The following is a 23,813-nucleotide window of genomic DNA, read 5'->3' as shown; positions in this document are numbered from 1 at the left end:
TGAAACCCAATGAGCACTTCTGTACAAATTCTCAAGAAATTATTATTTCTTTTTTCCTGTTTGGAAAATATCTCAGGAAGCTGTCACAGTGGGCAGAGGGCTATAGCTGCATATTCTCGAGGAAAACCTGTAACAACTTCGCCAGAACCATGCAAGCTCAAGGAGCGCATGTGGTTCCAGTATCCTTCCTGAACAAGTCCATTTTGTCAGTATAATGCAGATTTAACATTCCAGAACACATGGAGATATTTCTCCTATCAAAAACCGCATAGATTCATGGTAAAAAGAACTTCAAACACATTTCTCCCCTTCTTCCACTCATAGAAGGGCACAAGACTGAAAACAAGCAGATTTATGTTTACAGTTAACATGAAAAATGTTTATTTGTGAAATACATCTTTTATCATTTCAAAGTTAAAAAAAAAATATTCCCACAAAGAAACAAGTCATTTTAAACTCAGCATGCAACCCCAGCTACACACAGCTTCCTATCTACCAGCAGGTCATGTTCCCATGACCTAGCACTTTATCCACTCTGAAGCACAGTAACTATTGTTCTAAGTGAAGAACAGCAAATTCTAGTTAGAAACACTTTGTAGAAGAGTGATATTGTCCCCTTTTAACATGATCCGACCTGCAACACAGAGAAAGGAAAAGGGGGATTAGAAAGATCCCAGGGTCTGAGGATAACCTCATGTTTTCACATAACATTTCACAAAGGCAAAGATGTTTAAGATGCCCATATGATAACTGATAAGGTTTTTTCAGACTACAGTCACAGACAGGCCTGCTGGCCACATCACAGGACTTCAAGCCTGGCAGCACACGGCCCACACACACAGTTCATACTACAGCGTATCGGGCACAATCTCCACTCTAGTGCTCTGTGCCCCAGCAGCACTATGCCCATCACTGTCTTCATCAGCAGCCAGTAAACACTAAATACCACCACTTAGGTGACACTCAGAGGCGTCACAGCAAGTGTAAGGAAGATCAGCCTCACACACTGATAGACTCTCCTGTACATCCAACAAAACTACCAGATCAACAAACAGCAGGAACAAAGATCTAGCCAATATCCCTTTGCTATACTTCAAAATCAACAGTCTTCATACATTTTGAAAGTACTTGCATTTGGAAGGCTCAAATAGCCACGTTTCAGACCATACAGCATTTAGATTATGCAGGCGTACCCAGCTGTTTCCTTGATTTCGTTTTTGAGTGAATCTCCTCTGCGTCATCCAGCACCAAGTTCATATATTCATCAAAACCCTAACAAAAAACAACAAAAACGGTTAGTGAATTAAGTCCTCTGCTCTTAACTTCAGCAACAATGATATGAACTATCCTTAGCTATGCTGACACAGGCTAGACAATTAAGACTATTCATTAGAAGGATAAGGAGTGCTTTTTTACTCTACTGTGTTTTCCTTGAGAGGAAAAAATAGAATCTGTGAATCTGGAGAAACCATAAAAGAAATAATAAGGTTATATCCTAATACTCACAATGATGCAGCCTTCTATCCGCATGTTCACTTGCTCATAGAGCCACACCTGGATCCTGGACCTCTGCAAAACGATGAAGGAAGAAAGCAAAATATGAGCATAAACATCCCAAGCAATTTTGCTCCTCTCTCCTGTACACTAAGAACTCAACTGGATCCTCATTGCCAACAGCCACAGCAGTTCCGCAAACTTAAAGGACAAACTCTCAAATTTGGTTTCAATTGTGTCTTCAGACATATTTAAGATGTTTTTCTCAATGACTTGGAGAAGTCATGGATACACGCGTATTGGCATATATTTTAGAGGAGACACAAAAGCACATTCCCGCACGTGTGATTCTGTGATCAGGCTCCCATTATGGAGATAATTTTGGAGATAATGTGGAAAAGAAACTCTGAATCTAGAATTAGCTGTTCTATAACCTAATGACAGGAATCTCGCCAGCTAAGAGAAATCGGCTTTAAAAATGCGGGGGGGGGGGCGGATTGGGAGGAAAAAAAAAAAAAAAAAAAAAAAAAGCAGCGGCCAAACCTGCTGCTGAGCCCGGGGCGCACAGAGGCAGCTCCAGCAACCTCCCCCCCACCCCGGACCCTCCCGCCTCCCCGGCCCGGTACTCACGTTTTGCAGGTAGCGGAAGATGAGGTTCTGGAGCGGAGGGTTAAGGGCAACAGCACAGCACGGAGCCCGGCAGCGACAGGCCGCCGCCGCCCCGCGGGCCTCGCAGCCCGCCCCGGCCCCAGCCCTCTCCTCCCGCCCCCCCCCCCCCCCCCGAGCCCTGCTCCGCCGGCGGAAGGATACGATGGGCTGCACCATCACCTTCTGCACCTTCTGGCCCTGCCCGCGGTACGCCATGGCTGCGCCGCCGCCCGCGCCCGCCTCCAGGCACGCGCTCCCGCCGCCGCCCGCCCGCCGGAAGCCGCTGGGCACGCCGGGAGAGCGCGCGGCACCGTGGGATTGCGGGAGGACGCGGCGCGCGGCCCGGCCGCTCTCGGGCGCGCGGGAGGACCGCGTCTCTACTGCTCCGTGCCAAGGGGCAGCCGGAGGGCTGGCGGGGGCAGCCGGAGGGCTGGCCGGCTCCCCGCTCTAGAGGAGCTCAGGGAACCCGTCCTTCCCCTCTGGGGGCTCAGGGAAGCCCCCTTCCCCGTGCCCTTGCCCGAGCCGCCCTGCAGCTCGGCCCCTCTGCCCTGCAGAGACCACGCGCCACCACCTTTCCTGCGCCAGGTTTATTTAAAAACACCTGTAACTGCCATCACGTAGAACAGTTCAACTAATGGTGAACGTGGAAGAGGGCCAACTACATTTAATACAATACCTTAAATAGAATACAAATATAAAATGAAAGAATAAAATATTTACAGAAACAACGGCATACACAAAATCCCGTCAGAAGGCTGACAACAGAAGAGAATATTCTGCTTAAGCAACAGCAGGGAGAGAAAAAGCAAGGGGGGAGGCTTCCACATCAGTCTCTCACATGTGCTCCTCTCCTTCTCAGTCACTTCTGTCTGTGCACAAGCAGCCAGAGCTGGCAGAAGTTGCATCACGAAACAGTCCTTCAGCAGGATAAAGGGTCAGCAGTGTCCTGCCCTCCTTGGAGGAAGGTGCCAGCTTGGTGACCCTTCTGAAACTAGAACAGCAGTTTCTTCAGAACGGGCTTCTCCAATTTTGGTTCAAAACGTTTCCTCTAGGAACTAAGACATCACAGTGGATTATCAAAGCACACAAGTGTTTTCTTCCAAAGAGAAAAATATTTACAATAAACTAGACAAATCATTTTCCTCTGCCAGCAGCAAATGCCTGAGGGCCCCTACAGCTTCACAAATGATAATGGGAAGAGACTAAAGTTCTCCAGAAAGTTAAGAAAATAATTAAAAAAATATATCTGCTAGGGAAAATGATCACTGGTGGCAGGGTACACAATACACCCCAGTCTCAGCTATTTTCTGCAGGGTCACAATTTCAGACTGCACATACAGATGGATAGTAACCTCCAATCCTGACTCCAATGAGTACTTCTACATGGAGCTCAAGCCTCAATGGCAGGGTGGAAGTAAAAGGGAGATGAGAGGAAAGGATCCCTAGGACATGCCTAAAGAGGAGAGCACAGTCAGTTCCACAGCAGTACCAAGTCTCAAGACTGCTCGCCTGGGCACCAACCTCCTGTTGGTTCAATGCCAACAACCACATCATCAGATAGACGCCACACGGCCAACAGGAGTTCAAATAAAGCTGACAGTCAGCGTTTTAAGGTTAACCCTAGCAGCTGTCACTTCCCAGCAGAAGATCCAGCAGCTCAGGGGAGTGATTCTTGGAACCAAGAGGCACTTAAACCAATTCTTCATTTACTGATTCACAGCAGACTACACGAAGAATCCTGACTTCTCACCCCAGCATCCTGTTCACATCAGCAAAAAGCACCAAACCCCCAAGCTTTGATACAGTACAAAAAAAAAAAAAAAAAAAAAAAAAAAAAAAAAAAGGGGGGGATATTCTAGCCATACTGTATAGCTGCTGCTTTTCACACTGATATTGTATTGTCCCTGATAATTGAAGAGAAGTAAGGCTGGATGGACTGACTCCAACCATCACCCTTGGCAGCATGTTTGGTCCAAAATGCTAGAAGCAATTATTCTGCTCCCTCCCATCCCTTCATTTTCATGAATTTGCCCTAAAAGAGTAAAGTCAAAATGATAGCATACATAAATAGAAATCAAGAGTTGACATAGTAACTCCAGGCTTTAGTATCAACTGTCCAAGAAATCAGAATCCAAAAACATTGAAATACACCCAATACTGTGTTTTGCCAAGGAAGGGGCAGGGCAGGGAAAGAAGCTTTAAGTGTAAGCCTTCAGAGCATCACTGACTCAGTAGATCAATTCACAACCACCACAGCTTGTAGATGGGCATCTTTCTGGTCTGAAATAACGAAGTGCTTTGTCCTCTTAACATTGAAGGTTGCCACCAATAGTAACAGAACGGATGCGCAGGACTTGAACTCTGACCAGCAGGGAAATTTAGGACAACTGAGTGCAGAGATTGCCAATTTCTACCAGTTCAAATGTGCTTTAAGACTCATTGCAAAGCCTCAGCTAGAAAAAGGATCATCTCAGGGTATCCAACAAAATGTACAGTTTTAATTTTTTTTTTTTGAAAACAGAAGAATATGCAGTTCAGCTGTCAATCATTTCAGAAAGTTCAAGTAGAAGGTCATCCTCATCTTTCCCTGGGTCCAGATCAATTTCTGCTTCCAGTTTGCCTCCTGAGATTTCCCAAATAAGCTTCTCAAAGTCATCTTCTACAGATAAAGGTGCTTTCCCAGCTCCTGTGGAGCTTAACCGGCGTGTCTTTACCACTGCTTGTGAAGAAGCTGAGCTTGAGACCTCTGACTGTGCCACAGAATCTGCCTGGCTTACAATATGCGGTTCAGCACTTTGGAGAACAAGAAAGAGAACAATCAGTATGTGACATTCCTTAACTGGAGATGCATTTTCTGCCAACTAGCTCTTAAAACTGCAGTTAATTCCTCTTACACTTTACACATGGATTATTTCTCAGTTAAGCTGGGGCTAGTTTAGATTCTCATACACTAACATTAGCAGATACATTTTCAGTTAGGGGATTTATCTGTGAAAACAGAGCAACTGGAGATCTGGCAAATACAGTTCAATTTTTATAGCCAGAGACACTTTGCCATATTTACTGATTTGACTGTCAAGAGGCCAAGGTTTCAACCTCTGCAAATACCTGTTCATTGTTTTAGTTATTTTCCTGTGACATATTCTGCAGACTCTGCTTCCAAATATAGAAAGTTGATCCTCATCTACCACCTCTCTCTGCTCTTCCAGCAGTCTCGCCAAGATATATGTTTGGTTCTACAGAATGCCATCCCAACAAAAGGTATAAGCGAACACTTGTCATTTATGGTTTCACAAGAAACTAGAAGAAAGAGGTCTTCCTCCATTCTGACCCATCTCCAACTTCACCCCATCTTCATTCAGGTCTTCAGATAACCCAAAAAGTCACTGTCAACTTGCAGCATTTTAAGAGAAGTATCTAAATAAGAATTCCTGCTCGCTGCTGGAAAATTCAGTCTTATGATTTGTCCTAGCAGAGTCCTTTTTTTTTGATTTTGGCATTAATCATCTCAAAACTCTAGTTTTTCCGCATGTGAAAGAACGTACGTTTCAAGTGAAAGCCACAGTGACCAAGAAAAAAGAACAAGTTTTGGTTGTCACCTGTCTTTGGGTTTTTCTCTTTCAGAAATAGTGACCAGGCTATCCTCTGGCAGGGCTGGAACAACAGCCTAGGAAGAAGCAAGACAGTATTTATGACACACAAGAAAATGATTTTTTAGTACATGCTTCTTCCACACTGCTGCTTCTTTGGCACTGCTGGGCCTTCACCAAAATCTAGTACCACAGCTTTCATGAGGAAAGTTAAGACTAATTTCAAGCCTACGAATGACTTTTTTTTTTTTTTTAAAAAAAAAAAAAAAAAGAACACAGCATTAACAGAAAATGCCACAGAGAAATAACAGAAGAATATTATGAAAATATTGTAAATACTGTCATTCATCTAGTAAGAAGTAGAAAGGGACAACAATCATCCTGTAGACCATTACTGGACTTGAGTGAACAAAAGAGCTGTAGAACACCTCTGTTCTCCATCATTTGTTCAAGAGGAGGGTGAAACTGAAGCATAGATTTTACTACAGAACAGCAACTATCTCAGCAAGTGTTCTTACCACAGTTGCTTTTTTAGCTGGAGGCTCCTTCATGTCACCACCAGTGCTGCTCAATGGTTTCACAGCTGCCACAGCAGAGGGATGACTCTCAGCTGCCTTACGTTTCAGTGCCTGCTTTGTAGGGGAGGTAGCTTTCCCATCCGACAGCTTCACATTCACCTTAGATTTGGCTAGAACAAAAGGAAAAGAGAACTGATATAGTCTTGCTCTGCCCTAAGAAATATCCAGTTTCTTTTAACATTTCCATAATCCTTGCTCAGGGCATTAAAATATATTTGGTCAGCAGAATAGCACTGCCATTTCCCAGACTTTCAGCAACCTTTTAAATATAGAGAATTCTGTTTGCTAACAATTGATATAGAGGAGCAAAGAAACTTAACAGTAACACTAAATAATAGACCAGGATAAGGAAAACCCAAACACAGAGCAATCTTAAGTGAAAGTAATGCTTTTCTAAAGCACTGTATGGAGTCTAAGAAAATTCACAAATAAAAACAATTTTTGTATTTAAAAGCCATGATTTCTCAAAAAATAGTAGTGACTACAGCAAAACATGAGGGATTACGTTACTGCCGTATAAGCTCCCTCTCTCTTGCACTCATGATGCACAGATTTATTAAGCTGTTCTACAGTGTGTCTTGGTCTGATGTGCACTATCATCTTCTCATCTCCCATTGCTGATCCAAGGCCAGGCTCGCAGGAATGGAATTGAACTAAAAAATTAAATCCACGCTTCATTTTGTACCACTTCAAGTGGTAATATGTACCCAGCCACAACTACAGCACAAAAACTGTCATTTTCCACCTTTCTTTTGAGAGAGAGCCCAAAATAGCTCTGTTATCTTCTAGTCAACACTTACTTTTAGCTTTCCGTTCCAGAGATTGAGCTGCCTGTTTCCCTGGTAGTACATCAGCATCCTTTCCTGGGCTATCAACCCCATCTTCCTGAGACTTCACCAATAACCTCCTTGTAAACTGACAGTTTGGCCCTGACACCACAGTGGATTCAGGACTCCCAGATGCTGGAGTTTTGATTGCTTTTTCAACAGCAGATGGCACAGTAGCTGCTTCCTTCTGAAGCTTCTCCTCTTGGTGTTGTTTCAGTTGCCGCTTCTCCCTCACTATCTCTTCAAAACTCTTTACCTGAACTTTAGAATTAGTTGCACTCTGGTCAGAGGGCTAGGAAAAAAAAAGGGGGGGGGGGGGGAAGAGGAACAATTTGACAAAAATTTTTGGAGATTTCATTACGAAAATCTGACTGGCAATCCCTTTGCAAAGGGCTCCATATGGAACAGAGTACATTTTTAAAAAAAGTCAATGATCTGAATTATAATAAAAACATAAAACTATGATAAGACCCACGCTTTGCTATAGAAATACTGCTTCATATGTCTGCAATGCCCAGCATAGCAAACTTTTTCAATACAGCAAAAGACTCTGGCTGTAATCTGTTCCATTCTTGCTAAGCAACAGTCACATAAACTCGTAATACAGCAGACACTGACAGACTGATTACCTCTAATACAAAGCTCTAACTTTTTCTATTAAAATGCTTATTTAAGGACTTTAAAAAGCCTTGAGTTTGACAGAATAAATCACTGAGAACAAAAACATTTGCTCCCCATTAACCTGGTAGATTAAGTCTTGTGCTAATAGGGCTTCTTATTCATTGTCAGGTATAATCACTAATTCAAAGTCTGAAGATAACAATGTTGTCCAGAAATGCTTTTGGAAGCGACAGGAATTAGACTTCATTGCAGTACTTACCAAACAGGGAAAGGTAGCAATACATTCAAGCTAGGGATACACAGTATGTCACAGTTCAACATGATGGGACAAAACTTACCAGTAGTTGCACGAATATATACATATATATCACACACACACACAAACACACAGGTATGTGTTCACAAAAGACTCGCCTCTGAAGGTGAAGAGACAGCTTTGGAAGAAGGCTTGCTCACTTCTACTATCTTCTTCTCTTCTCTTCCGGGTGCTTTAAAACAAAATAATTTTCAAAAAGTATAAGTAAAGAAATCTGGTTACTTTTCTGTCCCTGGTATGTTAATTTTCTCATCTAACAGTGAGATTGAGGGAAAGGCTCATGTACATGTTCAATGAAAGTACATGTTCAATAAAGGCAGCAGTTGAACCTTCTTTCCCTCGATCATATAGCCTCTTTCTACAAGATCTTAATGATGAGATAATTAACACTGTCATTTTTAACAGAAACTGGCCCTCAAATTAAGAAGTTCATACAAGATTCACAAACACAAGCATATCATTAACAAGTATATCATTAACTAGGCTAAACAACACAGATATGTCCAAAAGGAAAGTAACTTGAATTCAACACAGGGAAGGTCCCTTACATAAAAAGATAGCAGAAAAATGGAAGAGAAAAATTAGGTTGCAGAGCTTCTCAAAGAATGAATTTTCCAGTGGGAAATACTGTAAACCACCATTCTGGTACTTCTTTGCCTATTTACTTGGTAGCATTTAACTGTTTTAACCTCTAACATACATATAAGAAAAAAGCAAAGTGAATCCTGAACAAACTGAATTTGCTTGACAGCAGAAGCACCTCACCGGGGCATTTTATTACCTATTAGCTTTGTGATCCGCAACAATTTCCTCCCTGCTGGGGCAGGTTCAGGTTGGGCTGGTGGAGCTGGAGCGTTTTCTCCACTCTGCTGCATCCGCAGAGCTTTCTCCTGCTTGATTTCTTCCAAGGTTTTAATACGCACCTCTCCTCCTGGCTTGGCTTTACCTGTCGGCTCTTCTAACTGCACTTTGCTAGGCACAGACGGAGCTAGTATGCTTTGCTTCTTGGGATCACCCTCAACCTTTGCCTTGACAGGCAACTCTTCTGCTTTTTGCTTCTCTTCTTCCAATTGCTTATGTTTTTTTTCAGCTAGGGCCTCTGAGAAAGTTTTGATGCGAACTGCAGCGGAAGGTCTTGTCCCTGGGCTGGGATTTTCTGTTCTACAAGGCCCTTCAGTCTGTGGTTTAGCTTGAGGTTCTCCTCGTCTCTGATTAGCTCTCTCAAGACGGATTTCCTCCAGAGTTTTCACGTGGATCTCTCCTGTTGGCTTGGCAGCTTTCTCTGCCATCATCATCATCATCATCATCAGAAAATCCCCAAAATCCCAAAAAACAAAAACAGAGAGAGAAAAGCACCAACACTTAAGAGAGTTAAACAACACTCTGAGTCTCCAAAATTGGTCACAGTACGAGGGTAAGTTAATCATCCTGAGTGATCCCAGCAAAACATCTCAGGGCAGTATCTGCATCACATTCTGCTTTTCCTTTAAGCCCTTAAGCCCCTTCTTAGATTTTGAAGACCAACACTATCCAGAGAGAGCTGCTACAAAAAAAACAAAACAAACGAAAAACCCCACTAGTGATTCTGTTTGGCTTGGGCCTAAGCATACTTCAGCTGCTCATGGTTCAGAGCAGGAGCATAAAAACATTGATGAGGTACAAGTGGAAAACACTCATCAAGAACTAGACCTCTGAGAGCCATCATCTGAAGAGCTCAAGCAAGAGGCATCAGGCATTTTTTAAAACTAACTTTCCAGTCTGTGTGGAAATAGTATAGGTTCACAGAAAGAGAAGGCAAATTTAACATCCAGTTATTACCTGTCTCTGTACTGGTCTGTTCAGAAGGCAAACCTAGTCTCTCCTTCAGAGACCTGGGGACTTGAACTGCAAAAGAGAACAGACAAAATTAGACAGGCTGCATAAATCTCAACTTTGTGCTCACATTTCAAAAGCAGATAGGAGATCGCTTCACTGAGATTCGAAGCAACCTTGAGGCTTCGACCAACATGCAAAGAGAACCAAAAGAAAAAAGGACAAACAGAGAGCCTGAACTGAAGATCTGTGTATTGAAATCAGGTATCTTTAACAGCTTACCTCGCTTTGGTGTTTTGTCAGCATTTTCCAGACTCTCTATCTTCTTCCCCAGTCTTTCAGCAAGGCTGCGCTTCAGTGGAAGGCCACTTTCATCAGCTTCAGACAGAAAGAAAACAAATACTTTAAGGATGTTTCTCCAAAGGAAGATTTTAGAACTGTCAACAAGCAACTTCAATTTTTCCGGATATATTTTCTTGTATTTGTCTTCCAGCTGCTAATGCAATTTGCCATTTCTACAATCAAATCACATCTCTGCTAGAATGTATTTTCTTCTCTCTCACCTCAGAAATACCCTTGAATCTAGATGAAAGCATCTGAATAACAGATCACAAAGAGTTATTACCTGTGGAAGCTTTCCGTTTTCCCAGTCTCTCTGCAAGACTCAATCGAATTACAGGCTCCTCCCCTAAAACAGCAAAGCATAGTCTCTTCAGTTCTCAAAAAACAGTAGCCAGTAAAAGTGTTAGCTGCTAACCTCTATGTATAGACCTATTCTGAACCCTCATCCTCGAAGTATTACAAGAAGGCTATGTCACAAAAGATAACACTATTCTGAGAGCCAAAACATACAAACTAATGTTTCAACTGTAAAATGTACTTAAAAAAAAAATAGTCTGAGTCCTTGTTTCAACCTCCTGCTAAAATGGTGACTAATGAACCAGAGTTTGCATGAAAACTGTATTTTGGGCAAGACAGAAGGTTACACAGTGTCATAAGCAAGCAAAATACTAGGTACAAACTTTCAGAAACATATTCCTTCCTAAGGTGAACGACTATGAGTAAAAGTAGTTCTACACTTTTTTTCTTTAAAAGGAATTCGCACAGATCTGAAAAATACACAAACATTTATCACACTACTATCCACAAATGCCACTGTTGCCTTCTTTAATGCTTCAGAAATTGGTTTCTTGTGTAACACTTTTCTATAGCTCTTTCCACTCATTACTCACCTGCTTTTCAGATAACCCTATTTGCATATTGATATTTGTTTTGCCTTTAAATACAGCAGAGAAAGACGGAGTAATGTAAATACTAATCTCTGCTGTATTTAATGCAAATACGAACTCTGACACATGCTGTAAACACATTAGCTCATATACAAATCCCATCGGGCTTCAGGAACACAAAAGTAAGGATAAGCACATGTTCACGAGCCTGTAAGATGGTGATCATATGTGATCAGCTATGGCTTAATGTCAGGTTGATCAAAAACACTTCTTGATCTCCTATCGCAACACAACAAATTATTATTCCCGTCATCTTTTTTAACAGAAAAAGGCAGCACCAGCAGACCAACGTGACTGAATCATACTTAACCTTTAACTTTAGGAACCACTGAAATGAAAACAATAGTACTCCTTACTACCTTGCTTTGTGGATAGTGTCACGGTTCTGACTACTGTCCGTACGTTTTCCTTTTCTGGCACAGGAACAGTCTGAGATTGGAGTGGATGAACAGGAACTCCTGAAGGACCTTCTGATCAGAGCAAGCAAAAGATAAGAATGTTTAGTGGAGGAGGAAAGAAAAAACACCAAAGAAATATCTTTTGGTCTTTGTGATAGTAAGTATTCACCTCTGCCTAACACAGAATGACCACTGCACAGAAATAAGACAGGTTGAGCAATCTGCCTCTAATCTGCACTTAAAATTCCAAGTTCAAGAAAACAGGTTGTATGCCAATGGAGCTAAAGGCACCCAGACAAAGGAACATGGGAGTCTGTTCCCCAAGCAGCTCCCAGTTGCAATCTCTACCCATTAGCACAGAAGAGATATTCTTCTTTTGCAAACAATTGTATTCACCAATGCACAGCCAGCTATCCGGATAGGATCAGGGAAAAAAAAAAACAAAAAACAAAAAACAAAAAAAACACGAATAGAAAGCAGAAGGGTTAGTAAGAAAGGGAGAATATTAACTCACCACCTTGTTTTTTTGCTCTTTCCTTCAGTTTCTTCAATTTAATTTCTTCAAGTGTTTTTATCCCAAAATTCAACTTCTCATCTGAAAACACAAAACAGTTGATGGAACTGAGGCTTAGAGGCATATGTTGAGAAGCACAGATCCTCAAGCTTCTTAGGACTCAGCAATTTTCCAGAGTACCTAAAATAAGCACTGAACCCTATCCCCCAATGGTAAGAGAGCCATAGAACTGAAGATGTTTCAGTCTGAGATTGGCCCCTTTCTTCTCCCCTCTTCCCATCCTTTAAAGTAAAGTCTATCTATAAGATATTATTTTCCTTTATCCTTACATATGCAATTTCCTACAACGGTTGAAAAGACACATTTGCAGGCATTATAACACCACTCTGTGGCTCCATTTTGTTCTACAAAGGTAAACAAACAGTCTACCTTTCTGAGCCAAAGGACACGTAAGGTTTCAAGTAGGAATGAGATATCTGAGTGCATTCACCGCCCCTATTTACTTCTGTATTTTTAGTGTATTGCTTTTGAGTTAATTGTCAAACTGTCCTTCAGCTGCCTTAAGATGCTACATACATAAACACAAAGAAAAGGTTTCTTTGATGTTTTCTCACAGAAAAAATAGCTCCAATAGCATGTCTACAAAACAATTCATTTTTCTTAGAAAAACAGACTTGGAAGGTGAGTGGGATAAAGGGGTAAGCTAGGAGGTAAATCCGAGTTACACCAATGCATGTAAGGCAAATTGGTTTGAGAGCCTGTAGCAAAAGACCCAGGCCTCTTCGGCTGTTCTTATATGCTCTTGTGTGCCATTCCTACAATATTAAGACTTCAGTTTCTTGAGCAGAGATTATCTTTAGTAAAACTAGTTTTGGTACCTTGAAATCACAATGGCATTTCTATTTGAAAGCCTCCTGACACTGCTCAAACTTCCAGCCTGACAAGATCTAATAAGCTTCTTTCAGACTGCTGAGAAGCTACCACCAGCTCCACGACCCCCATACAAGATTAACCATTTTTTCCTGTGGGCTGTACTGTCTGGCAAAAGCCTTGGAAATACTGCTCATTGTATTTATAAAAGTGCCCATTCCTAGATTCATCCTATTACAGGTGTCAGTATACCTTGTTTTGTATTAGCATTGGATTTCCTAGTGGAAATTATCCGCAATCCATTAGGGGTTTCTGTAGCTGGTTGCTGGACAGGTGTTTTAGTTTCCTCTCCTTCTTCAGAAAGCTGATCTAAAGGGGAAAAATAAACCTATCCAGTTAAGTAGTAGGGATTAGGCAAGAATATCAGCTTGTCCACATTTATGTAGCTCATACATTGATATTTCAGTCCATGGTTCATGCTCATATTCTTAACTGGAACACAAACAAGTAGTTTTAGATTCTTATTTCTTTATTAAAAAAAAACAGCCACAGTCTTAATCAACTCATATAAATACAGCTGGGCAAAAACATCAAATACTTTTGGCTGTTAACTGTAGTTTCAAGGACTAAACAATCTTTTATCCTAGACTGGACAAGATTCTTCAGACAAATCAGGGAGGGGATTTCCCTCTTCCGAAGTACAGCATCATACAACAGAACAGCTTAAACAAGACTGTTTCTGAGCTTCCCTTCCACATTATGAGTTCTGCCAGACTGCCAATCATGCACAAGCGCTCTGACCAGACAGGCTGCCTAAAAAATAGCCAGTTTTCAGATACCTTGTGATTTACAGATTAATTTATGGCACAAATGCTTTAAAGAACTAAAGTGTGCTCACCATCGTCATCTTCATCATCATCTGCAGCATTGATTACAACTGGAGGATGGGTAGGACTCGGGACATTTTCAGAGTTCTCCACTTTCATTACGCCTCTCAGTTGTGGAGATGGATTTGACTGGACAGAAAGTTTATTCTGTTGCAGAGATATCTGAGCTGCTTTCATATCATCTTCTGCAGACTCAGGTGGACTTGGCAGCGTAGCTAGAGGAAGAGTATAATCATCTGTAATTTGGCCATTTAAAACTTTGACCTCAATGTTGCACTCATCATATAAAAAGGGCAGGTAAGGCAACACATTTACCTATCTGGTAACTGAACTTACACTCTTTATTCCCTACTCTGTCACAGGTTACGAACAACGAACACAAACTGTGAACAATGCCTCCACATCACACACAAAAATCACCTTCTTACTAGCCAGTAAAAGTCTACATGAGAAAAGCAACCTGAAAGGCAATGATCGCTCAAGGCATAGAGAAGTTGAGCATGAAAGGAATAAATAAATAAGTAAATCCCCGAAGTACATTCAGTTTAGATGAGAGGCTACCACTGCGGACTTTTTCCTGCATTTATAAACAGACAGTTGCTTAATGTCTTCTACAGTACTGTATCCAATTATAATTAATACTGAAAGTTAAATATTTAAACAGGAAAGAGACCTAAAAAAAACCTCACTTTTGCTTGGCGGTAAGAAGAGTCCATCAACGTAACGTCCTTTGGTGTGATGAAATGCACAGTTGGACTTCTGACAGCCAACTGGCTGATTCTCCCAGTAGCAAGGAATCTCACTGCGTTTTTTCTAAAGACAGGGAAAAAAAAAAGAAAAAAAGAAAACTCAGAACAAAACTTATCTGCAAAAAGTTGCATAGTTCCAGATTATGTTCGGAGAGGACTATCATAAGGCAACACTGAGGCATCATATCAAATCATAGCTCACCAGTAAAAGTATTTCAGGGCATATATACAAATTGTAACAATTATCTATATTTCTTGACATTGAATTGACATGTGAGGATGCCTATCTTCTCCAACTGAAGGTGTATTAAACTTATATACCTTGCCAAACACTAGGATTTTTTTTTGGGGGGGGGGAATATCTTAAATAACACAGGTTAAATTTATCTGAGTTTCTTTCAGAGCTTCAGCTCTTCCCCATGTTTTTTTCCACACCTTCTAGTACCCCAGAGAAAAAAGTGGCCAGAATAACATTATCTGAAGGAATCCAGGACAGAAGGGACCTGACAGGCCAATATCCAGCCTAGCTGTCAGAGACAGTTTTTAAGTAATTTGATCAAGGTGGTTACTCTTTTATCTGCTGAGAAAAGAATTTCAGCATCTAACACAAAATTTTCACTCTGAGATGCATCTAAAACATTAATTTCCCCCTCCTCCCCCTAATTTGCTCCCATCTCACTTGTGGTAGTGCACAGCCATTTCACTTTAAAGCAAATACATTTATCCTATACTTACAGCAATGAAAAATGCTTTTATTAATTTATTTTGAAAATACATCTTTACGCAAACACTCACATCGATTTCCATGTGTCTGAATCTGCAGATATTCCTGAAACAACGACCCTCCTGCCACAGTGTGCAGACTGTTTCATTCCCTAGAGCAGCTTCACAATGGCGGAAGGGACAGCTGTCTCCCTGTAACCAAAAGGAAACGAACAATAAAGAAAAAAATACCACAGCCTGAAAAAAATGCTCATGCTATTAGGACAATTTTTTAGAACTCAAAGTAAAATCTAGATTAAGTTACTAGAGATTAGCACGTCTCTCCCTAGACTCCCCCGACAAACTAAAAATAATTTAAAATAATTAAGAAACCACTCGGCCATACCTTGTTACACGTGGAATAGAAGTAGAAATAGCAATCATCTCCCTGGTTAGACATGCTGAATGAATTCCTAGAACAAGCTCAGGTTGTCAGCGTTGTCTCTCCACAGGGACTGTCTTCACTCTTGACAAGAGTTGGCTTTGTTCCTTCTTGGGCTGAAAGTCTTCTACAGGCTTGATCAGTGAAATCTTCTTTTAAAAGCAACCCTGAAGAAAGCATTAAGTGAACAAAAATCCAATTATAAAGTACTATGCATTTTTCCAGCTTCCTTCAGTTAATTGAATTAGTTTTGAAAAGGGTGCAATGTCTAGAAATTAGCTGGTTACAAAATTATCCCAGCGCACACACACACACACACAAAAAAGTAAATTTGCATGAATTTGTCACAAAACACACTCTTCTACATTCTTAGCAATATTTACGTGCCTCAGAGCACAGAAAAAAACGCTGCATCTAGCTTTAATCACAATACCAGAGCTACTTCTTAAAAAAGCGATCCTACAGTTGAGTTATCAGTCAATGATTAGCTATGGGTACTAAATGATTTCTACAAAATACAATTTGACATTTGAAACATTATTTTCCAACTGCAGTGGATCTTCAAGTTCACCCACCTGGACAATCTCAGCAAAGGTACTGATCTTCAAAGACTTCCAGTTAACTTCTCCTGTAGGCCGAACCAACACTGAATCCGTGAATTAATAATAAAGGGGTAGAAAGAATTTTCCTCCTCACATTGCCAAGGGAACCTCTCATCCACAATTCAAACACAGGATGTGCTTTTAAACATCTTATAACTAATGGAGGAAGCAAGTCCATTTGAATACTCTGTCAGACTGGAGACAGCCAGGGTTAGTTAGCTCTTCAAAAAAAAAAAAAAAACCCAGTTCATTTAAAGATGAACTTGTGATTCAAAGTGGCTGCAAAAATGAAGATCCATCTTCCACAGCCGGACAATTTATATATACATATATATAATATATATATATATTTAATTTAAAATTCAGTAAGTTCCAATTTCTGGTCTTCAAGATTTCTTCACCTATTAAGAAAACACAAAAATCTTCCCCCATCTTTATTACCTGCATAGCAAAAACATACTTGTGCATATAAATACACAAATGTGCATATACATATACACATATGTGTTTATACACACGCCAACAGTGAGTGATAATAAAATCAGCAGGAGTGGTAACAAAAAATTAGACGTTTTGGTTATTGGCCAAGTAGGGTGCATAAAAAGCGTCTCATTTTGAGGGAACCGGCAAAAATGAAAGTGCTACATTATATTTTGATGAATATTCCTTCAAGGCTGATGCTTTATAATGTGAGTGATTTGGGGGCCAGCATACAAATATGCATACTTATGTACATGCATACAGTATAAACATATCTATACACATAAGCGTGCACAGTATATGTTGTATATAACCAAAAGCAATACTTTTAGCCCTAATCAGACATCTGGAGTCGCAACCAAATTAAGAGCAGGAAGACAGCAGATCAAGGATACAGCAAGCTTTGAGAGGCAGGGAAATGCTCACTTTGGAAGTGGCATGGCTGCATGATACTAAGAATTTTGAATTATTAGGATTTTGGGATATATATAATTTTACATGAGAACAAATACTACAAGTTTGCCACCACATGCTGTTCCCCAATCCATATATCCACCATTATCTATTGCTGCAAGATCAAAGGTTTGAAAAGATTGTTTAGGTCCAATTCTTAACAGTTAATGATTTTTTTGGATGCTGCAGAAGCTGAAATTGATTCCATTTAGCCACAAGCAGCTTTTTGATGCGAAGTCAGATATTTTGTTTCTAATTTTCATATATACTAAATGCTATAAAACCTGCAACCAGACCAGATTAAAAAAAAAAAAAAAAAAAAACAGAAACAAATTAAAGTGATTCTGATCCCTATCACTAAAACGCTACACACTTCTCTGCTAAACATTTCTGACTCTTTTGGACAAAACTGAATTAAATACTTCTTACAAATTAATAATAAAAGGTTGGAACCTTTTACTCACACAAACACTAGTGAATTTTCCAGGATATTTTTTTTTGGCAGGGAATTTTCCCAAATCTAAAATAAAGAGAGGAGAAGTTGAGTTCTTGTATTAGTTACTGTATTTGACTGCTTGACAAAGGGAATAAAAACAGAAATTAAGAGCAATGTCTCTTTCCTTCTTCAGTATTGGTATGTTTATTCAACTTTTGACTCTTAGCACCTTCAAAACCAAACTTTGTGTCATACAAACTCCTATGCAGCTTCTAAAGATTACTGGTGCTCTTTTGCATGCAAGTTTGACAAGAAATATATTGCCAAATGTTTTACCAATATCATTGTTAATTAATGCAATTCCAAGCATGATTTCTTCAGTTTGCATAAATCAGCACTTAAACAGATGGTAATTAAAGACCACTGCTTTGCTAAGCAGAGATTTTCAAATCCAAATCAGAAGGAATTCATGGTCTAGAAGGCTGTATTTCTTTTTCATAGGAAGAGTGTCAGCCACCTGTATAATGTAGGGTTACTATATCCATCACAATGTGGGGGGGGGGGGGAGAAAAAGGAAAAAAAAAAAAAAAAAGCCCCTACAGATTAGCTCTTTCAAATGTCCAAGCAGCTCAGCTGCTTAAATTTAACACATTTTGCTTGTTGCCTTCCTTATTTCTGAATACACTTTGACTGCTGTTCAGAATTTGAATCTGAATATATCTTGTTCAGGAATGGGAAGAAAGTAAGACTAAAACAAAACAAAAACTCACCGCTATAAATTCCAGAAAAGTTCTTTCATTGAAAAAAAAAAGGGGGGGAATAACTCAGAGACCTTTTTTTTCTTTTTAACTGAGGTCAGTTAACTTGGCAATCTGAGTGCTAAGCAGCATTCAACTTAACTAACACCTGAAAGCCCAAATAAAAATGAGTAACTCTGGTGCACTCAGCAAGTCTCTCAAAAGCTGGTAAGAATTTTAAGGCCTTTTTTTTTTTTTTTTTTCCCTCCCTCCCCCCTCCTTCCAGAATTGTAGTAAAGTTTTTCTATTAAGATTGAGCTGCACTTAACATTTTGAATTCATTTTAAGCTTCCAGCTTGGTGACCAGCATTTGTCTTCTACTGAATTCACAGAAAAGCAAAAGGGGAACAACAAATTTTTCTTCTTCTCCACTCCAACACACACAAAGGAAGGATTATTCAGTACTTACAGCACTGTGCTTAACTAGGCATATACCTACAGGTACTTTTTGGTCATAAAGCACAAACTACTTTAGCTTTGACAGTCTCTATTCCTGGTCTATTTTTGTGTGCCTTTAACTCATTACAAAACAGCAAATGTGCTTAACACCCCTCTTCATAAGAGGCTACGTACGAGTTGACAATCAGAAGACAAGGAAGGAAGAGCACCAAGAACTGCACGTTCCAATCTCACTTTTCAATCTGTCAGTGTTATCTCGGCTGCAAAACAGACCACTCGATTCACCCACTTGTTAGCGCATTCCATAGCTGAAAGTGCAATGTGCACTAGGTGTTAAAAAATCGTAAGAAATAGTGCACATAGTGCCTACATAAACTGTACGTATTCAGCACTTCCAATGGTCTGAAGCACAGAATACTCTCTTGCTAATACCTCCTCCCTACTACAAGGGATCTCATCCTCTATCAAAGTCTAAAGCTAACAGTGGAACACTTGCAATTAATACTCCTTAGACTTGTTTTAATGAATTCTAGCTGTTCAACAGTATCTAATCCTAGACTAGGTGCACATTCAGAAACTGAGGAGGGTGGGGAGGGACAGGGGACAACATGTCACTCACGACCCACTCAGAGCGAAGACTGCAAGGCTGCCAGCCAAGAACAGCAGCGTGAGCGAACACGGCCACCGCGAGCCTCCTCCGCCGACAAGCCAGCGCTCACCTTTTATTCTGACCTCGGAGAATTCTACGGTTGCCACAGCTAAGGAGCACAACAGCCTCTTGGTGGCTGCAGCAACTGTTTGAAGATGAGCCACTTTATGGTGCCTGAGTTAAGGTCAGAGGCAAATCAGTCTGTTCCTAAAAGGCTGACCGGCCTAACACTTCTGTAACTTTCAAAACATAACCCTGTACTGAAGCAGATATCTGATCAGACACTCATTCAATACAGATTTCTCTACAGCTAAACACTTCAAAAACCCAGCAGTTCTTCAAAACTGCCTTTAAAGTACAGATCTAAGGTGGCCAAGGTGAAGTGTTCGGATTTGAGTGCCCACCTCAGCAGAGAATTGGTTTCAAGACTAAGACAAATCATTCCCCAGTTCAAGAGCCACAGAAGCACCTTTGATTTGAGTCTTTCCACAGATCCTGCAAAGTCAGGAGGAGGCAAACCGAGGACAGCAGCACTCGAGCAGGACCTGCAGTGCACGCCCGCAGTTCCGGAGTGGTTGCCGCAAACAAATGGCTTAAGAATGTCACACGCATGTGACATCAGGGACCTCTGGAATGAGTTGAGAATAGCCCCATCCACCCTCCCAGGAGGAGGCTGCACGCAGTAGCTGTGCTCCACCTTCTGCTGCTCTACAGTTGCTTTAACACATAAAAGGCAGATGTCCACTGAGTGGCTATTTCCTGCTCCAGCAGATTCTGTGAAAGATGATTTGCATCCTGGATTTCCTGAAGAATTTGATGGGCCTTAGCAGAATGAGAAAGTGACAGCAAATCTCTTAAGCAACTGCTAAGATGTTCTCAGTGCTCTTGCTCTGAGGAAGTTCTAAATCACTAAACTTGAAATATATGTAAAACACGGTACTGATAACAGTGCCAGGTGTTGCCACAGTGTTGTCAAATGCTACAAAGCCAAGGGTGAGGGAATCAGGAAAAACCACATGCCAATTTGGTAACTTGGTTCTTGTAGGACACTTGCTGCTGTAGAATTTTTAGCGAAGCCAGCTACAGTGAGCTGCCCATTCTCTAAAAGGGGACTTCTGCTGCGGCAGTCAGAGGAAGGCAGCTTATCACAAGATAGCCAATAGGCCATCACTGTCAGGTGGTCTGTAGTGAGTTCACAGGTTCACTTATCAATTGCTAAATGCATTTTTCTGCATTCTGTTTTCTCCAAAACCTTCCACAACCACTTCTGTGAAAGAGTGTGTTCTAGATGGCAACTGATCACTTCATGCCACAGTCCGTATGAGTTTGTGAAAAGCTTGTGTTTGGGGAAAAAAAATCTTAAATAATCAATTTTGTAATACTTCCATTTCTCTGTTATGCAACTACATTCTCTAATCTCAGTTTCTTCACAGCAATAGGTAGTTGAGAGTCTCTGAGTCTGACAGCTAGCATTTGTAGTCTTTCTCCTACCAAGACTCGGCTCAGTAGATGAAGCTGCAGTAGGAACACCCAAACCTGGAGATGCTAAACACAGCTTGCTGTAAGCTTATTCCTTGAAAAGAAATAGCTCAAATTTTCACCTCAAGAATTCTTGTGGAATGGTAGAAGAATCCACAAGTGCTTCCCGAACTTCATCATTACCAACTGCACCATCAGATTTTTAGATCCTGGCCCAGCGTATAGGGTGCATGACCTGCAATTGTTGCAGCAGCATGGAAATGCCAAGGCGAGCCCCTGGCTTGCCTTGACTGACACAATTATTAGACACATTGCAGACATGACAAAGATGTCTGTCATGAATATTGAGCATCAACAGAGAAGAAAATCCAGGCAGCAGATGTCTTTATCCTGATTTCTGGCATCAAAATGCTTTTGTCAGTACTGCTTTCACAAAGAAAACTCCCTCTATTTTCTCCAGATGCTCCAGGAACAACTACTGCTGCAGCTGCAATGGCTGCTGTAATTGTACTGATATGACCCACATCTCTGGAAACTCTTTTTGACAGCTCTGATTTACCTGGGTGTAATTAGAGTCCATTCCTGCTTCTCTGAGTTGAAAAAAAAAGCCCACTGACTTTTCTACATCATCACTGCAAAAGAGTTGGGAACATGCATCAAACTCCCACTGCTATAACTGCTATCTGGGGAGATGGCTGACACAGACGTACTAAAGGCAAATTCTTCCTCCCTTACAGTACTTCCAGCTGTGACACTTATTTTGTTAGCCATGGTTCGATGCACAAAATGCTTGACTTGGAGGTATTACTGTAGAGTCGATGTCCTCAGGTAAGTACGTGGCTTATCATAGCCAATGTTTTTTTGTTTGTTTTTCCTCTCTTCTCCTTACACGTATGCTGGAGATGGCATACCAGGTAAACCAAGGATCAACACGGAAGAAGTCCCACAAAGAGAAACCTTTGCTCTTCTTCTAGGCAACAGTACAAGCTTTAACGTATTGCACTCCAAAAAGCAGCTCTCTCCATCTTGCTCAGCAGCAACAGACATGACTTCTGCAGCTGCAGCACCTGCAGCTGTAGCAGCACCTGCAGGCCCAAATCCTTAACAAATTTTTAGATAGTATTTTTTTTCCCAAATGTAGTGGCTTTCCCTTAGTCCATAACCCCTTCTTCCCTATACTAATAGGTGGCTCTCTTCTACCTTTCCCTCTGTCCACCATCAACTTTTCCTCCTTGCTGTCAGGACTGGCATTAGAAATAAATTTCAGACTGAGGGCACTGATGAAGCTGCTGCAGTTGCTCTCAGGGGAGACTAGCATGCTGAACAAACATACACTCATTCTTTTTATATGTCTGAAATCAATGCCAGGCCCTGACAGCAACTTATTATGGAAATAATGACAATTCATCTTCCTCACTGAAATGTTTTATTAAATCTCAAAAAGAGTCAATTTCCTCTGGAAGCAGTCATTTGGAAGGGTGCCATTTTAGATGAGAAGGGACAGCAAGAGAAGTTTTCTCTAAGCTTTCTTCCTGTACCACTAGGCCATCCAGAAAAAAAAATCCTATCCGTTCAGCCTGATCAGCTTATTGGGTGTCCAATACAACTGGTTCCAATTTTGCTTCAAAATCACCCATTTCCTGGATAGTTCTTTTTTTTAATCAAGTAACACAACTTTGTATTTTGAAAGTAGGGCTCAGAACTTGATTTCTGAGTGCAGCAGGAACCCCAAACAACCAGTTCCGTGAACTCCACAAACTGACTGTTACAGCGGCAAAAGTGACTTTTGCACTTGCGCTATAAACTTCAGTATAAGAAAACAGAAAGTTGCAGGATCAGATTCTTAAGAAACAACAACAAAAAAAAAATCACTCCTTCCTTTTTAAAAGGAATTGAAGGAGAAATTATGACAATTATGACAACTGGGTGCACCCAGAGTTAGTCAGATCCTGAAGGCAGTTGCTTTGGGGAATGGAGGAGCAGTCTGTCAGATGACTAGTTTACAGCATACTCCTCATATGCATTGCTACAAAAAGAAGGCACAAGCTTTCACCGCGGAATAGCCTATCCTGTCCTCGTCAGGCATTGTATTGGGGTCAGAAACGTACTCAAATACGTCTGGAGCCACTCCGAGGTCTCTCTTCCCCCGGGAGACCGCAGGGAAGGGCACCCTGGCCGGGGAGGGCAGCCAAGGCCTGCAGGAAGGGCGAAGGACCGCAGGAAGGGCGGCGGGGCGGGGAGGGGGAGGCAGCGGCCCTGCTGCGAGGGGGAGAGGGCCCTTGGGGCCCAGCCTCCGGCCGCCGGGAGCGGCTCCCCCCGCCAGGCCCCGGAGGAGCGCCCCGGCTGCCGCTCCCTCGCCGGGGGAGCCCGGGCTGCCCCGTAGAAGTGGGGAGGAGCCGCCGCCGCCGCCGCCTGCCTAAGGACCCCCCGCCGCGAGGGGACGGGGATGGGGCCGCGGCCTGGGCCGCCGGGCGCGGGGGCTGCGGCCTGCTCCCCCCGCCGAGGAGAGCGCAGGGGCCCCGGGGCCTGGCGGGGACGCAACCCCAGGCCCTTCCCCCGCCGGTCTATGAACGGCTCTAGTTACCGGCGAGCAGGCACTTTACCGAACCCTTGGGGAGCTGCTGCTGCTGCTGCCGCTGCCGCCGCCGTCGCCTCGTCCCCTCGCTCCACCGGAGCCACCGCTCAGGCCGTCGCCTTCACCACTGCCAGCCTCAAAGATGGCGCTCAACATACGGGCACCTCCGCGCGCCCGCTGCTAAGATGGCGGCCGGCGCGGCTTCA

General features: G+C 41.9%; 2 protein-coding genes across 5 annotated transcripts; both read right to left on the bottom strand.

The window, feature by feature from the left end:
• Positions 1 to 351: 351 nt before the first annotated feature.
• SNRPE (small nuclear ribonucleoprotein polypeptide E) lies at positions 352 to 2,425 on the bottom strand. Its single transcript, XM_062594811.1, has 5 exons — positions 2,305 to 2,425; positions 2,125 to 2,151; positions 1,507 to 1,569; positions 1,194 to 1,272; positions 352 to 634 (listed from the first exon to the last, which is right to left on the bottom strand). Exons 1-5 carry the CDS (start codon positions 2,356 to 2,358, stop codon positions 579 to 581), a joined length of 279 nt encoding a protein of 92 aa, XP_062450795.1. The 5' UTR covers positions 2,359 to 2,425; the 3' UTR covers positions 352 to 578.
• Positions 2,426 to 2,714: 289 nt separating this feature from the next.
• ZC3H11A (zinc finger CCCH-type containing 11A) lies at positions 2,715 to 23,747 on the bottom strand. 4 transcript variants are annotated; one of them, XM_062594809.1, is made up of 18 exons: positions 23,617 to 23,747; positions 16,313 to 16,365; positions 15,702 to 15,904; positions 15,389 to 15,508; positions 14,534 to 14,657; positions 13,856 to 14,059; positions 13,210 to 13,326; positions 12,088 to 12,168; positions 11,535 to 11,645; positions 10,512 to 10,574; positions 10,169 to 10,264; positions 9,893 to 9,958; positions 8,856 to 9,356; positions 8,173 to 8,246; positions 7,111 to 7,429; positions 6,251 to 6,420; positions 5,742 to 5,809; positions 2,715 to 4,935 (listed from the first exon to the last, which is right to left on the bottom strand). In XM_062594809.1, exons 3-18 carry the CDS (start codon positions 15,753 to 15,755, stop codon positions 4,677 to 4,679), a joined length of 2,427 nt encoding a protein of 808 aa, XP_062450793.1. In that variant the 5' UTR covers positions 15,756 to 15,904; positions 16,313 to 16,365; positions 23,617 to 23,747; the 3' UTR covers positions 2,715 to 4,676. The 4 variants fall into 4 exon arrangements, with proteins under 4 accessions (XP_062450793.1, XP_062450790.1, XP_062450794.1 ...); XM_062594806.1 differs by lacking the exon at positions 23,617 to 23,747 and adding an exon at positions 17,737 to 23,404 and having other exon boundaries at positions 16,313 to 16,560; XM_062594810.1 differs by lacking the exon at positions 23,617 to 23,747 and adding an exon at positions 17,737 to 23,404 and having other exon boundaries at positions 12,091 to 12,168; positions 16,313 to 16,560.
• Positions 23,748 to 23,813: the final 66 nt, after the last annotated feature.

This window comes from Rhea pennata, chromosome 25 (assembly GCF_028389875.1).
Source record: "Rhea pennata isolate bPtePen1 chromosome 25, bPtePen1.pri, whole genome shotgun sequence".
Classification (NCBI taxonomy): Eukaryota; Metazoa; Chordata; class Aves; order Rheiformes; family Rheidae; genus Rhea; species Rhea pennata.
This window is presented reverse-complemented; position numbering and strand designations above follow the sequence as displayed.

Coding starts and splice junctions, on each gene's coding strand:
- SNRPE (XM_062594811.1), bottom strand. CDS start 2,358: ATGGCGTACCGCGGGCAGGGCCAGAAGGTGCAGAAGGTGATGGTGCAG. Junction 2,152..2,304: donor AGGTGATGGTGCAGCCCATC/GTATCCTTCCGC, acceptor CCTCCGCTCCAG/AACCTCATCTTCCGCTACCT. Junction 1,273..1,506: donor GGATAGAAGGCTGCATCATT/GTGAGTATTAGG, acceptor GTTTTTTGTTAG/GGTTTTGATGAATATATGAA.
- ZC3H11A (XM_062594809.1), bottom strand. CDS start 15,755: ATGTCTAACCAGGGAGATGATTGCTATTTCTACTTCTATTCCACGTGT. Junction 5,810..6,250: donor CAGCTAAAAAAGCAACTGTG/GTAAGAACACTT, acceptor GCTTCTTCCTAG/GCTGTTGTTCCAGCCCTGCC. Junction 4,936..5,741: donor AGAGAAAAACCCAAAGACAG/GTGACAACCAAA, acceptor TGTTCTCCAAAG/TGCTGAACCGCATATTGTAA.